The sequence below is a fragment of the Myxocyprinus asiaticus genome, chromosome 9 (genome assembly GCF_019703515.2).
Source record: "Myxocyprinus asiaticus isolate MX2 ecotype Aquarium Trade chromosome 9, UBuf_Myxa_2, whole genome shotgun sequence".
NCBI classification, from domain to species: domain Eukaryota; kingdom Metazoa; phylum Chordata; class Actinopteri; order Cypriniformes; family Catostomidae; genus Myxocyprinus; species Myxocyprinus asiaticus.
Genome location: NC_059352.1, coordinates 930,001 through 943,627, shown reverse-complemented (window position 1 = coordinate 943,627; position 13,627 = coordinate 930,001). Strand labels below are relative to the sequence as shown.

The following is a 13,627-nucleotide window of genomic DNA, read 5'->3' as shown; positions in this document are numbered from 1 at the left end:
TGAAATGATGTTCTGGTTACACACGCGAATACGCTGTTGTCAGCGCTCTTAGATCAGTTCACGTTAGAGGTCCGCCGGGTTCGGGTCAGTTTTTCCAAGTAGGACTTTGGGTTCAGGTTTGTAATTTATGAAAAAATATACAGGAGTTCCGAACTTGTTTCACCCATGAGTTAGGGGCCGTTCACGCCGAATGCGTTTTTGCGTGCGTCTGCTCTGTTTTCCCATTGTTTTCCTATGTAAACACGCTGGACGAACGTCTTTGACTGCTGCACGGTGTCTCGCTGTTTCTTCAGTTTTCCCTAATGTTAGGAAACTGAAGACCTGAGTTTTCAAACTAAAATGGATTGGAGTGGATGTGGCAGATAACACAGGGGACCCAAATATAATTGAGCTAGATTTTCTTGGTAACACTTTTTATAAAAGCTTTCATTTAATGACTCTAACAGACATTATTGCCTTCTATAATAAATAACAGTTCGTTAAAGTACCATATTCAGACCATTTTTATATATTTTTAGAAAAGTCTCCTGGTTTTAAACCCTGATTTTAAGGAGTGATGCAGTCTTTATGAGGTCAGTCGGTTGTTCAACTTTTTCATTTAAAGAAAGGAAACAAAACAAGTTAATTTTCCACTGTTTAATAATTGTTTGTGATGTTTATTACCCATGCTCGGTTATTTGAAAAGCTCGGCAAATGTTTCATTCTGCTTCTAATTTTCTCATAAACTTCAACACATGGCAAAGATTTAAAGAAATGCTCTCTTATGTCAAATAGTCGTTTAGAAGTGAATCCAAATCACTTTTATTGAAAACGATGTGAATAAAGCAAACATTTGTCCAGTGCTGCGCACACACACACACACACAAACGGTGTTGTTGATGACTTTATTATCCAGATAAGTATTGCTCTGAAACAGCTTAACACGTTTGTGCAGTTGATATTTATGATTATTATTATATACGATTACTTGTGCAGTGCAAACGGCCCTTAAGTGGATGCATGTGAAATCAAACCGTGAATCTCAGTTGTACTTTTTTTTCTCCGCAGTATGTTGCCTCGGTAACCAGTCCAGAGATGACATATGCAAAACTAATTGAATAGCTGCCTGCCGTAACTCCACACGGCTGCAGTCGGAATATCGCAGCACATGTTGTTGTTGCGATCTCATCCTGTTCTTGTTTCTCTCTAAAGCAGGTGCAAATACGTTTTATGAAACAGAGTTACAATTCTGAAAGCATAAACTTTCAGCATGGAAGCTCAGGTCAACATGAAATAAAAACTGACTCATTTTTACTTTCATAATATTCTTAGTTTTAATGTAAAGGATTTATCATTCCAAGTTATTCCAAAGAAAAGAAATGTTGTCAATGTAAAGAACTTGCTCCACCTCTGAAACATTTCATTAAGCCCTCTTATTTTTCAACCACCTTCACTTAACAGTCAGTTTTGGGTGTAATCTAATTACAAAGTAATTCATTGCTGTAATCGAATTACTTTTTAGTACAGAAAGTAGTTTAGAGAATTACATTTCATGAATTATTGTTGCATATTGGTTAGTTTTCCTTCCCAAAAAGGAGCTAAATGCATTTTGACAGGAAAATAAGTATACGGTGGCAAGAAAAAGTATGTGAACCCTTTGGAATTAGCTGGTTTTCTGCATTAATTGGTCATAAAATGTGATCTCATCGTTATCAAAGTAACAAGACAAACACAATGTGCTTAAGCTAACAACACACAAACAATTATAATCTTTCATGTCTTTATTGAACACATCCCATTAAACATTCACTGTGCTGGGGAAAAAGTAATTGAACTCTTGGATTTAATAACTGGTTGATTCTCCATTGGCAGCAATAACATCAACTGAGTGTTTCCGGTATCTGCGCATTAGACCTGCACAATGTTCAGAAGGAATTTTGGATCATTCTTCCTTACAGAACTCCTTCAGCTCAGTCATATTCTTAGGATGTCTGGTGTGAACGGCTCTCTTGAGGTCATTCCACAGCATCTCTATTGGGTTAAAGTCTGGGCTCTGACTGGGACACTCCAAAAGGTGGATTTTCTTTTTTTGATTCTGTAGTGGATTTACTTTGATGTTTAGGGTCATCGTCCTGCTGCATCACACAACTTCTACTGAGCTTCAGCTGGTGCACTGCCGCCCTGACATTATCCTGTAGGATATCTTGATAAACTTGGGAATTCATTTTTCCCTTGATGATGGCAAGCGGTCCAGGCCCAAAGCAGCAAAGCAGCCCCAAATCATGATGCTCCCTCCACCGTACTTCACCGTTCGGATGATGTTTTCATGTTGGTATGTGGTGCCCTTTTTATGCCATACATAGTGCTGCATGTTCTTCCCAAACAGTTCAACCTTACTTTCATCAGTCCACAAAACATTTTCCCAGTAGCGTTGTGGAGTGTCAAGGTGGTCTTTGGCAAACTTCAGGCAGCAGCAATGTTTTTGTTGGAAACCAGCAGCTTCCTTCGTGATGTCCTGCCATGAACACCATATCTGTTTAATGTTTTCTGTATAGTAGACTCATGAACAGAGATGTTAACCAGTTACAATGATTCCTAGACTTCCAAAGTCTTTATCTGTCACTCTAGGGATCTTTTTTACCTCATTGAGCATTCTGCGGTGTGCCCATTGAGTCATCTTGACTGGACGGCCACTTCTAGTGAGAGTACCTATAGTACTAAATCATCTCCATTTATAGACAGTTTGTCTAACTGTGGACAGATGAATATCTAAACTCTTCAAGATAACTTTGTGTCCCTTTCCAACTTTATGCAAAGCAACAATTCTTGATCGTAGGTCTTCTGAGAGCTTTTTTGCAAGGCATGGTCCATGTCAGAAGATGCTTCTTGTGAGTAGCAAACTCAAAATATTTGAGTGCTTTTTATAAGTCAAAGTAGCTCTAACCCACACCTTCAATCTTGTTTCATTAATTGGATGCCAGGTTTGCCAACTCCTGACTCTATGAAGCTTTTGATTGCATCATCAGCCTAGGGGTTCAAGAACAATACAATAATTTGTTTGTTATTATTTAAAGCAGATTGTGTTTTTCATTATTGTAACTTTATACATAAATGCAGGTAATTCCAAAGTGTTCACATACTTTTTCTTGCCATTGTATAAAGAGCTAAATTTCAGCACTTTGAAAATCTGTGATTAATCATGATTAACTACGAACTACTACAAAATAATCCCATTTATGTCAGGAAATTTGCAGGAATGATCACAGATATTGGCATATAGCAAAAGGTTTGCAGAGTTCGAGGCATCAAACAGCATATTTTCGCTTAGACTGATGGCAGAATGAAATGGACTGTTGTGTTTGTTGTGTTCAGGTGGGACTGATAATCATCTGGTTCTGGTGGACCTGCGGCCTCAGGGGATGGATGGAGCACGTGCAGAGAGAGTTCTAGAACTGGTGTCCATCACAGCCAACAAAAACACTTGTCCTGGAGACAAGAGCGCGCTTACACCCGGAGGACTGAGACTGGGTGAGTAGCACACCCACTTGGGTCAAATAACCCTCTGACCTCACATAACCTCTGAATGATTTACTCTTCATATGTTCCTTCTCATGTTTTATCTTCTCGTCTGGTCTTTTAGGTACACCTGCTCTCACATCTCGCCAGTTTAAGGAGTCAGACTTTGAGCAGGTCGTGGATTTCATCGATCAGGGCATCAAGATTGCTCTGGATGTCAAGAAGAAGACTAGTGAGTAAAGGCAACATGCCTCTGCCTATCATTTGACCCTTGAACTCTTTGTAGTAACTGTATTTGTACTCCGTATTTGACAGATTGATTGGACAATACTCTGTGTTTATCTTTGAAAACAAGTTTCGATACTGCTGAACCAAACATGACTGCATTTTAGTAACAAAATAACAATCAAGGTGCACTGTTTCATTTACAAAAGTTTTACATCTAAAGAAATAGGGTTTTTTATTTTTATTTTTTTTATTTTCTCCCCTTTTCTCCCTAATCTGGAATGCCCAATTCCCAATGTGCTATAAGTCCTCGTGGTGGCGTAGTGACTCGCCTCAATCCGGGTGGCGGAGGACGAATCTCAGTTGCCTCCGCGTCTGAGACCGTCAATCCACGCATCTTATCACGTGGCTTGTTGAGCGCTTTACCGTGGAGACATAGCGCGAGTGGAGGCTTCACGCTATTCTCCGCGGCATCCATGCACAACTCACCACATGCCCCACTGTGAGCGAGAACCACATTATAGCGACCACGAGGAGGTTACCCTATGTGACTCTACCCTCCCTAGCAACCGGGCCAATTTGGTTGCTTAGGAGACCTGGCTGGAGTCACTCAACACACCCTGGATTCAAACTCACGACTCCAGGTGTGATAGTCAGCGTCAATACTCGCTGAGCTGCCCAGGCCCCAAGAAATGCAGTTTTAATGAATCTGTTTAAAATGATGTACACTCACATGAGATGAAGAATCCCGCTAGATTATCTATAGGACAGTTGGCTCTTAACTAGTGGCTCATGACCTAAAAATGGGTTTTAAAACTGCTCTGGTAGGGTCACGGACAGAAGGGAATACAGAGGAAATACACATTTTATTCTAGCCCTTGTGGTTCCAAAGTTATTTGCAAAAATGTAAATTAGCTTGCTGTAGTGCCACCTTTTGGAAGATTCTCTCAACATTTGGTACACTGCCTCATCTCAGCACCCTGTAGATATATGCCAAATTTCATAGTGATCAGCCATTCACAATTTAAGTTATGCTGCTGAATTTTGATTGGCTGCTGGTGGCCATTTTTGTTGATATGTCCATTTGATATTTGAGGATATATTAGCACTAGCAACAGAGAAAATACATGCCAAATTTCAAATGTCTTTGAGTCGAAGTTTACCAAGTTTCCTTAAGTTTGGACTTTGCGTTTGGAAGATAAGTCGATAAGTGAAAACGGGCCATGCTCAAACATTTTATTGGCTTGTAACTCTAAAGTGCTTTGACGATTCAAAATTCTTTTTTTTAACTTTTTGTCAGGAGGGTCTGTAGATTTTGTATACCAAATTTGTGTGTATCGGACAAACTGCCTAGGAGGAGTTTGAATTTTTTTTTTCAGAGATGTACATTTCCTTTGGCTTGACAAAGGAATCAAAGGGAAAAAAAAAAGATACTAGCTCATACGGTTTTGGAGATATTTGCGAAAAGGTAAATGTATTTATTAAAGGACCACCTAGTGCCGTGTTTGGGACTTCTATGATGTCTCTGATGCCTACTTTTTGGGCAGAAAATGAATAAGAATAAAATCAGTACAAAAACCTTTGGTGCTTGGACACCTATTAAAATTATCAACTTTTTTTAAAGGAGGTGAAAACACTTCCCATATGTTTTGTTGTTGATGTCAAAGGCTGTGCGTCCTATCAAAATCAGTATTTTGGCACATTTGTCACTTGGTAGAAGCTTGTCAAATTAGACGTATATCAACATTGACAGGTTGTGTGACATGCCCTCATCCTCAAGTGGTAATATTAATTCCATTGTTTTTTGTATGATAAACAAGTGCTGGTATGCCAGTAGATGTACAGTGTATACAGTTGAAAATGCTGCTCTGGCATCACATGACCAACTGAAAACGACTCTGTACATTATCTCAGGAACCCCTGATTATCAGACACGTTCAGTTGTGGAATAAATAAGCCCCATTAATTCACTGAGTTGTCGTAATAGCTTGTAATATAAATCAATGAGGGTTTTTTTTATTTTTTTTATAAAGAACAGGCCGCATATATAAAATGCATATTACATTATACTTTTATTTATTTTTCTCTGTCTATACATTTCCCTCCTTCAGAGAAACTGGCAGATTTCAAGAGTTTCCTGCTTGAAGATACGGAGACGGTGGCACGTATCGCTGATCTGCGTCATCGTGTGGAGTCTTTCGCCCGGCCCTTCCCCATGCCCGGATTCCACGACCATTAAACGGAGAATGCTGGGTAATGCCGAAACCACATCAGACCTGCGTAACTCCTGTCAGCTTGGTCACATGACCACACACTCGACGTATGGGCCGTTTTCATTAATGTTTATTTTTTAGCACTACATTATTAATTGTTTACTAGAACTGAAAGTCTTAATATGACCAGTAGTGCACACTGATAATTGACATGTTAACATGTTAATATTCACAGCACAGCATGTTCCAATTTCAACGAAATCCAGATGTGTTGGACAGAATTTGAGTAGTTATCTAAATATTAGCAACAACTCTCCGCTCTGTGTTTGTCTTCTATATTTGTTGAGTATAGACACAAACCAGATGAGAATAGCGTAGATTTGGATTAGTGTGGATGTTTCCTTCACCACTGTCCCTTTTGTTCATCTTTGAATGACGTGTAGGTCGTGACTAACATCCTGATCTTAAATATCACGATGGGAACTAATTCTAATAAACTAATTATGCAAAATGTTTACAGAATATCTCATTTTCTGTTTGTCTACAAAGTCTACAAGTCTCTCTTCTTACCCATAGCATGCATTGTTCTCCTTTGATAATTAAAGCTATTTTATTAAATGTATAGTACTATATGTAAAAAGAAGTCTTAACACATTTATATTTCTAACTTTATTTGGAGGCAGATCTATTTAGCAGAGGGGCTTCAGTCAAATGTTTGTTGGAGCAATCTGTGTTTCTCCTGAGTGTGTACTGAAGGATTGTGAACAAATATCTTGAGATTGAACGTGTTTGTCATTTTGCTGTGTTCGCGGACACGAATCCACAATGACCTCCATTCTGACTGATAAAACACCTTTTATCAACAAATGATTCTTTTTAAATGGACAAATCTTTACAAATGACTTTCTAAAACTGTGTAATCCCAATAAATGCATAGAGTACTGAACCTTTTGTGCGTTTTGCTTTTTGTATGTGTGTGTAGATTATTGATTGGCTGTGTTGTGATCTGGCGTGTCATCTTCAGCAGAATAATGTGTTTGGAGTCGGAGGATTATTCAGGAACATGCGTTTAAAAATGCATCTCATCTTAATGTGACAGACTCAAACTGCTGTTTATTCAATGGATTAAAATTAACATAGAAAGTCCAGATTTATTTGAGTTCAACATTTCAGTGAAAGGGAATTAGGGTGGGAATGTGCATAATTACAGTATCATGAAAATGTCACAATGCATATAAAAATCTCATTGGTCCTTCATTTTCTATATGCAAAATATACTTTGTTACCATGATTTTTTTTTTTACTGCATATATTCATTTATTCATTTTCATCATCATGTTCATTTATAAATACTATTGTTTGTTCATATTAGATCATAAAGCATTAAAGAAATAGTTCACCCAAAAATGAAAATTTGCTGATAATTTACTCACCCTTTAACTAATGTTAATATATACACTATATTGCCAAAAGTATTCGCTCATCTGCCTTTAGACGCATATGAACTTAAGTGACATCCCATTCTTAATCCATAGGGTTTAATATGACGTCGGCCCACCCTTTGCAGCTATAACAGCTTCAACTCTTCTGGGAAGGCTTTCCACAAGGTTTAGGAGTGTGTTTATGGGAATTTTTGACCATTCTTCCAGAAGCGCATTTGTGAGGTCAGACACTGATGTTGGACGAGAAGGCCTGGCTCGCAGTCTTCGCTCTAATTCATCCCAAAGGTGCTCTATCGGGTTGAGGTCAGGACTCTGTGCAGGCCAGTCAAGTTCTTCCACACCAAACTCGCTCATCCATGTCTTTATGGACCTTGCTTTGTGCACTGGTGCGCAGTCATGTTGGAACAGGAAGGGGCCATCCCCAAACTGTTCCCACAAAGTTGGGAGCATGGAATTGTCCAAAATCTCTTGGTACGCTGAAGCATTCAGAGTTCCTTTCACTGGAACTAAGGGGCCAAGCCCAGCTCCTGAAAAACAACCCCACACCATAATCCCTCCTCCACCAAACTTCACAGTTGGCACAATGCAGTCAGACAAGTACCATTCTCCTGGCAACCGCCAAAGCCAGACTCGTCCATCAGATTGCCAGATGGAGAAGCATGATTCGTCACTCCAGAGAACGTGTCTCCACTGCTGTAGAGTCCAGTGGCGGCGTGCTTTACACCACTGCATCCGATGCTTTGCATTGCACTTGGTGATGTATGGCTTGGATGCAGCTGCTCGGCCATGGAAACCCATTCCATGAAGCTCTCTACGCACTGTTCTTGAGCTAATCTGAAGGCCACATGAACTTTGGAGGTCTGTAGCGATTGACTCTGCAGAAAGTTGGCGACCTCTGCGCACTATGCGTCTCAGCATCCGCTGACCCCGCTCTGTCATTTTACGTGGCCCACCACTTCGTGGCTGAGTTGCTGTCATTCCCAATCGCTTCCACTGTGTTATAATACCACTGACAGTTGACTGTGGAATATTTAGTAGCGAGGAAATTTCACGACTGGACTTGTTGCACAGGTGGCATCCTATCACAGTACCACGCTGGAATTCACTGAGCTCCTGAGAGCGGCCCATTCTTTCACAAATGTTTGTAGAAGCGGTCTGCATGCCTAGGTGCTTCATTTTATACACCTGTGGCCATGGAAGTGATTGGAACACCTGAATTCAATTATTTGGATGGGTGAGCGAATACTTTTGGCAATATAGTGTATCATAATTTGGTCCCGCTGTCCACATATGTGAACTTTTTGCTCTAGAAAAGCAAAGCTTTCTTTTTTGCATGTTTCTGAAGGGCTGCTAGTGACAAAACAAAAAGGGAATGGAAAATGCATTCTCAGGAGGTTAAAGGTGAATCACTTGCCCATCTTCAGATGTCAAGCAGAAGGCCACAGATTTTCCTCAAGAATTTGGGTGTACATGGCAGCATCCATTTTCCTTCAGTCCTTACCAATTGCCCTGTCCCTGCTGAAGAGAAGCAACAACACAATATATTGTGTTGCCCCAACAGATTTAGTGTGGCACTTTTTCAGAAAAGGCCCTGCCATAGAGGGCAGCGTTGTGTTAAGCTTGATATATTGTTGTCACATGTACAGACTGATCTATCTCAGCCATAAGGGCTTGTAAATCCTTCAAAATTGCCTTTTGCCTCTTGATACATTTGAAGTCAGAAGTTTACATACACTTAGGTTGAAGTCATTAAAACTAATTTGACCGCTCCACAGATTTAATATTAGCAAACTATAGTTTTGGCAAGTCGTTTAGGACATTAGTTGTGCATGACATGAGTAATTTTTCCAACAATTGTTTACAGTCTGATTGTTTCACTTTTAATTGACTATATCACAATTCCAGTGTGTCAGAAGTTTACATACACTAAGTTAACTGTGCCTTTAAGCAGCTTGGAAAATTCCAGAAAATGATGTCAAGCCTTTAGACAATTAGCTTCTGATAGGAGGTGTACTGAATTGGAGGTGTACCTGTGGATGTATTTTAAGGTCTACCTTCAAACTCAGTGCCTCTTTGCTTGACATCATGGGAAAATCAAAAGAAATCATCCAAGACCTCAGAAAAACAATTGTGGACCTCCACAAGTCTGGTTCATCCTTGGGAGCAATTTCCAAATGCCTGAAGGTACCACGTTCATCTGTACAAACAATAGTACGCAAGTATAAACACCATGGGACCACACAGCCATCATACCACTCAGGAAGAGACGCATTCTGTCTCCTAGAGATGAACGTAGTTTGGTGCCAAAAGTGCAAATCAATCCCAGAACAACAGCAAAGGGCCTTGTGAAGATGCTGGAGGAAACAGGTAGACAAGTATCTATATCCACAGTAAAATGAATCCTATATCAACATAACCTGAAAGGCTGCTCAGTAAGGAAGAAATGTCCTCTGGTCTAATGAAACAAAAATTGAACTGTTTGGCCATAATGACCATCATTATGTTTGGAGGAAAAAGGGTGAGGCTTGCAAGCCGAAGAACAACATCCCAACCGTGAAGCATGGGGGTGGCAGCATCATGTTGTGGGGGTGCTTTACTGCAGGAGGGACTGGTGCACTTCACAAAATAGATGGCATCATGAGGAAGGAAAATAATGTGGATATATTGAAGCAACATCTCAAGACATCAGCCAGGAAGTTAAAGCTCGGTCACAAATGGGTCTTCCAAATGGACAATGACCCCAAGCATACCTCTGAAGATGTGGCAAAATGGCTTAAGGACAACAAAGTCAAGGTATTGGAGTGTCCATCACAAAGCCCTGACCTCAATCTGGGCAGAACTGAAAAAGCGTGTGTGAGCAAGGAGGCCTACAAACCTGACTCAGTTACACCAGTTCTGTCTGGAGGAATGGGACAAAATTCCAGCAACTTATTGTGAGAAGCTTGTGGAAGGATCCCCAAAACATTTGACCCAAGTTAAACAGTTTACATTAACAGTTGTTACGTCACGAAACTCATGAATATTAATTATGTTATACACAGTTCATTTCAAATCATCTTTTACTGTTGTCAATCTTGATGATCAATTCAAGTGCTTCAATAAATAGTTCACATATTTAAAGAGCTTTATTCCTACATCTGCAACTGTTAAAACTCCTGCAATGTTTCTTTTGCATTAGACACTTACCTGATGAGAGCCATTTCAAAAAGTGGGCGGGACATGACTCACCAGTCCCACCCATAAATGACGCCTACGAGAACTTTTTTTTTTTCCTGTGAAAACTGTTTTAGAAAGTAACTTATGTCATTACTTTTTGATAAATTAGTAATTTTATTACAATTTTAGAGATGTAAATTGTAGTGGATTACTTTAAGTAACTTGAGTAACTGCAGATGAGTATGTAAGATGTTTTCATTTATATATATTTTTTCTTATACTTTGTTCACGGAGTGTAGGATAAAAATCACTCTAGAAAAGACACAATGGCAGGTCATCAGTTGGGATGTTCTCTCTCTCTCTCTCTCTCTCTCTTCAGCAGGCAGAGTGCTAATTTGACAATAAATCAGCGCGACAGTGGGCGCAATTAATTGCGCTCATTTATTTTGGAGTGGTACGATGCTGTTTGAACGCGTGTCATAATTAATACCCTGCAGCACCGTGATGTGGCGTCACTGACTCAGTGGGCTTAAGTGGCATTTTAGAGTCATATTTAAACTCTAAACAATGGCTAATGTGCAGTAATTATCTCGTAATAAAGTGTAAGTGTCTCTTATAGAGCAATAACATTCCCATCACGAGAGAGAGAGTTTCACTCATCAATTTATGGCCTGACGGGCCCCGTAGAGACGATGATGAGCGGAATGCCAGAACTACACACACACACACACACACACACTAATATATTTAAAATGATAGTTAACCCGAAAATGAAATTTCGTTCAATCCCTCTCCCCCGTGCTGCTCCAAACACTTATGGCTTAATTTCTTCTGTGGAACAAAAGGAGATGTTTGGCAGAATGTTCCCACTGCTCTTTTGCATATAATGAAAGAACACAGTGACCAGGAGCTGTCAAGCTATAAATGCACAAAAAAGCACCATAAAAGTAGTCTACATGACTCATGACTACTTTCATGGTACTTGCATGCCATTTTCTTTGGTCATTTTTGTAGCTGTACAGACGTTGCCAATGTGAACCGATTGTATTGAAAATTCCTGCGTAAAGATTCTACAGAAATTCTCCTTTTGTGTTTAATGAAAAAATAACAGCATTTGGGTTTGGAACAGCATGAGTGTGAGTAAATGGTAAGCTGTGCCACTTAATGAAAATTATATAATTCTCTCATCTTTTACTCAACCTTATGCCGTCCCAAACTTGTATGACTTTTCAAACAAAACTAAGAACAAACTACAATTTTTTTTTTATTTTTTTTTATTTTTTTTTTGTGTGCAGATGTCAAGATTTATAGTGCAAATGGAGTTACATTTGGATCCGTTTCTCACCCAAAATTGATCGTACCCCTTCAGAAGACATGGATTAAACCACTGGAGTCGTATACATTACCTTTATGCTGCCTTTATGTCCTTTTTGGAGCTTGAAAGTGTTGGACCCCATTGACTTACATTGTATAGCTATAAACACATATCTCCTTTAAGAAATCAGAAAGAAAGTCAGAAGCTTGACACAGCATATGGGCGAGTAAAAGATGAGAGAATGATCATTTTTGGGTGAACTATCCCTTTAAAGTTTTCTTTAGATGAGTGAAACATTTCTGCCTAGATATTTTTAATTGAGGAAAAGTTTGGTACAGTAAACATACGTTTACTGAAGTTGAAGATATAAGTTACCTGTAAGTATATGTTCTCTACACTTCCTCACACACTTGAGCTTAGTCACACTAGAGCTGAGAGTCTGTACAGTGTGTGAGAACACACACACACACACACACACACACACACACACATCTGTTAAACACATAAACTCTCAGCTGTGACCAACAGCTCGAGGATGCTGTTCACACCACAAACTGAAACACACAGGTGTGCAGTACAGAGCACTGCGGGCCAAAACTGCTCCATACTTACTGCAGCGTTGCTGCTTGTTTATGTATTGTGTTATTAATTCAAAGCAGGATGTCTAAGAGAACTGCAATCTAAACTTAAAGGGACAGTTCACCCAAAAGTGAAAATTCGGTCTCATTTACTCACCCTCATGTCATCCCAGATGTGTTATGACTTTCTTTCTTCTGCAGAACACAAATGAAGATTTTTAGAAGAATATTTCAGCTTTGTAGGTCCATACAATGCAAGTGAATGGTGACCAGAACTTTGAAGCTCCAAAAAGCACATAAAGGCAGCATGAAAGTATTCCAGAAACAGGGTGAGAAATAGATCAATATTTAAGTCCTTTATTAATCTCCACTTTCAAACAGCCCTCCTAAGCATTCTTCTTTTGTTTTTGGTGATTCACATTTTGATGCATATCGCCACCTGCTGGGCAGGAGGAGAATTTGTAGTAAAAAAAGGCTTTTATAAGGTTACTTAAATGACAACTCATTTGAGTGGTTATAATTTTATACATTCACTGCATAATTACAGTTACAAGTAAAGCTTTTTAATCAGGAAAAAATAATTGAGTGCACCTTTAAGGGTGCTTCAACTTCAGTTTCAATCCATGACTGGCGATGGGCTGTTTTGGATGTTTCTGTCAGTGGTATCTCATAGTTTTTATTTCCTCCTGTAATATCCAGTCATTTTGATGGAAGTTATAATGAACAAAAGTTCAATGAGTTTTTCATGTACATAAATATTCAGAATTGTTGTTCCCAATTTACTGTATATAATTCACATATATCAAATATAACCCCCTTCAGTCCAGAATGCAAAACATTCTTGGTTTGTTAACATGCAAACTTGATAAATATGTATTAGAATACATAAAAACATAAGCAGCTGGCAAGAAAGTTAAAATGACCCACTAGTATTGATTAAAAAGACAGCACATTTTTACAATCATTAATTTCATGTGTTGTTCTTTATGTATGTGAATAGTGTTATATACAGAATATCTCCTGTGGAGAACTAATCTCACTGGATATATGAATATTAGACAATGTATGATGTCAAGGGTAAATTCACACAGTTTGAGAACGAGTCATAATGTACAGCTCAGTAGTATTTACAATTTAATAAAATTTGAATTATCATTTATTAAACTACTTGGCAGTAGTTAACCTCTACAGGGCCCTGTTTGT

The 13,627-nt window shown here is 39.0% G+C and overlaps 2 protein-coding genes across 2 annotated transcripts in view; one reads left to right on the top strand and one right to left on the bottom strand.

Annotated features, from left to right (window-relative positions):
• The window catches only part of shmt2 (serine hydroxymethyltransferase 2 (mitochondrial)), a 43,487-nt gene extending 36,608 nt beyond the window's left edge, over window positions 1-6,879 (top strand). The window contains exons 10-12 of the mRNA XM_051706103.1: window positions 3,352-3,507; window positions 3,620-3,727; window positions 5,832-6,879. Coding sequence (XP_051562063.1) covers window positions 3,352-3,507; window positions 3,620-3,727; window positions 5,832-5,959 — 392 coding nt within the window. The 3' untranslated portion in view covers window positions 5,960-6,879. The remainder of the gene's footprint in view (window positions 1-3,351; window positions 3,508-3,619; window positions 3,728-5,831) is intronic.
• LOC127445798 (cytochrome c oxidase subunit NDUFA4-like) overlaps window positions 1-13,627 on the bottom strand; it is a 143,496-nt gene that overhangs the window by 110,459 nt on the left and 19,410 nt on the right. The window lies entirely within an intron of this gene.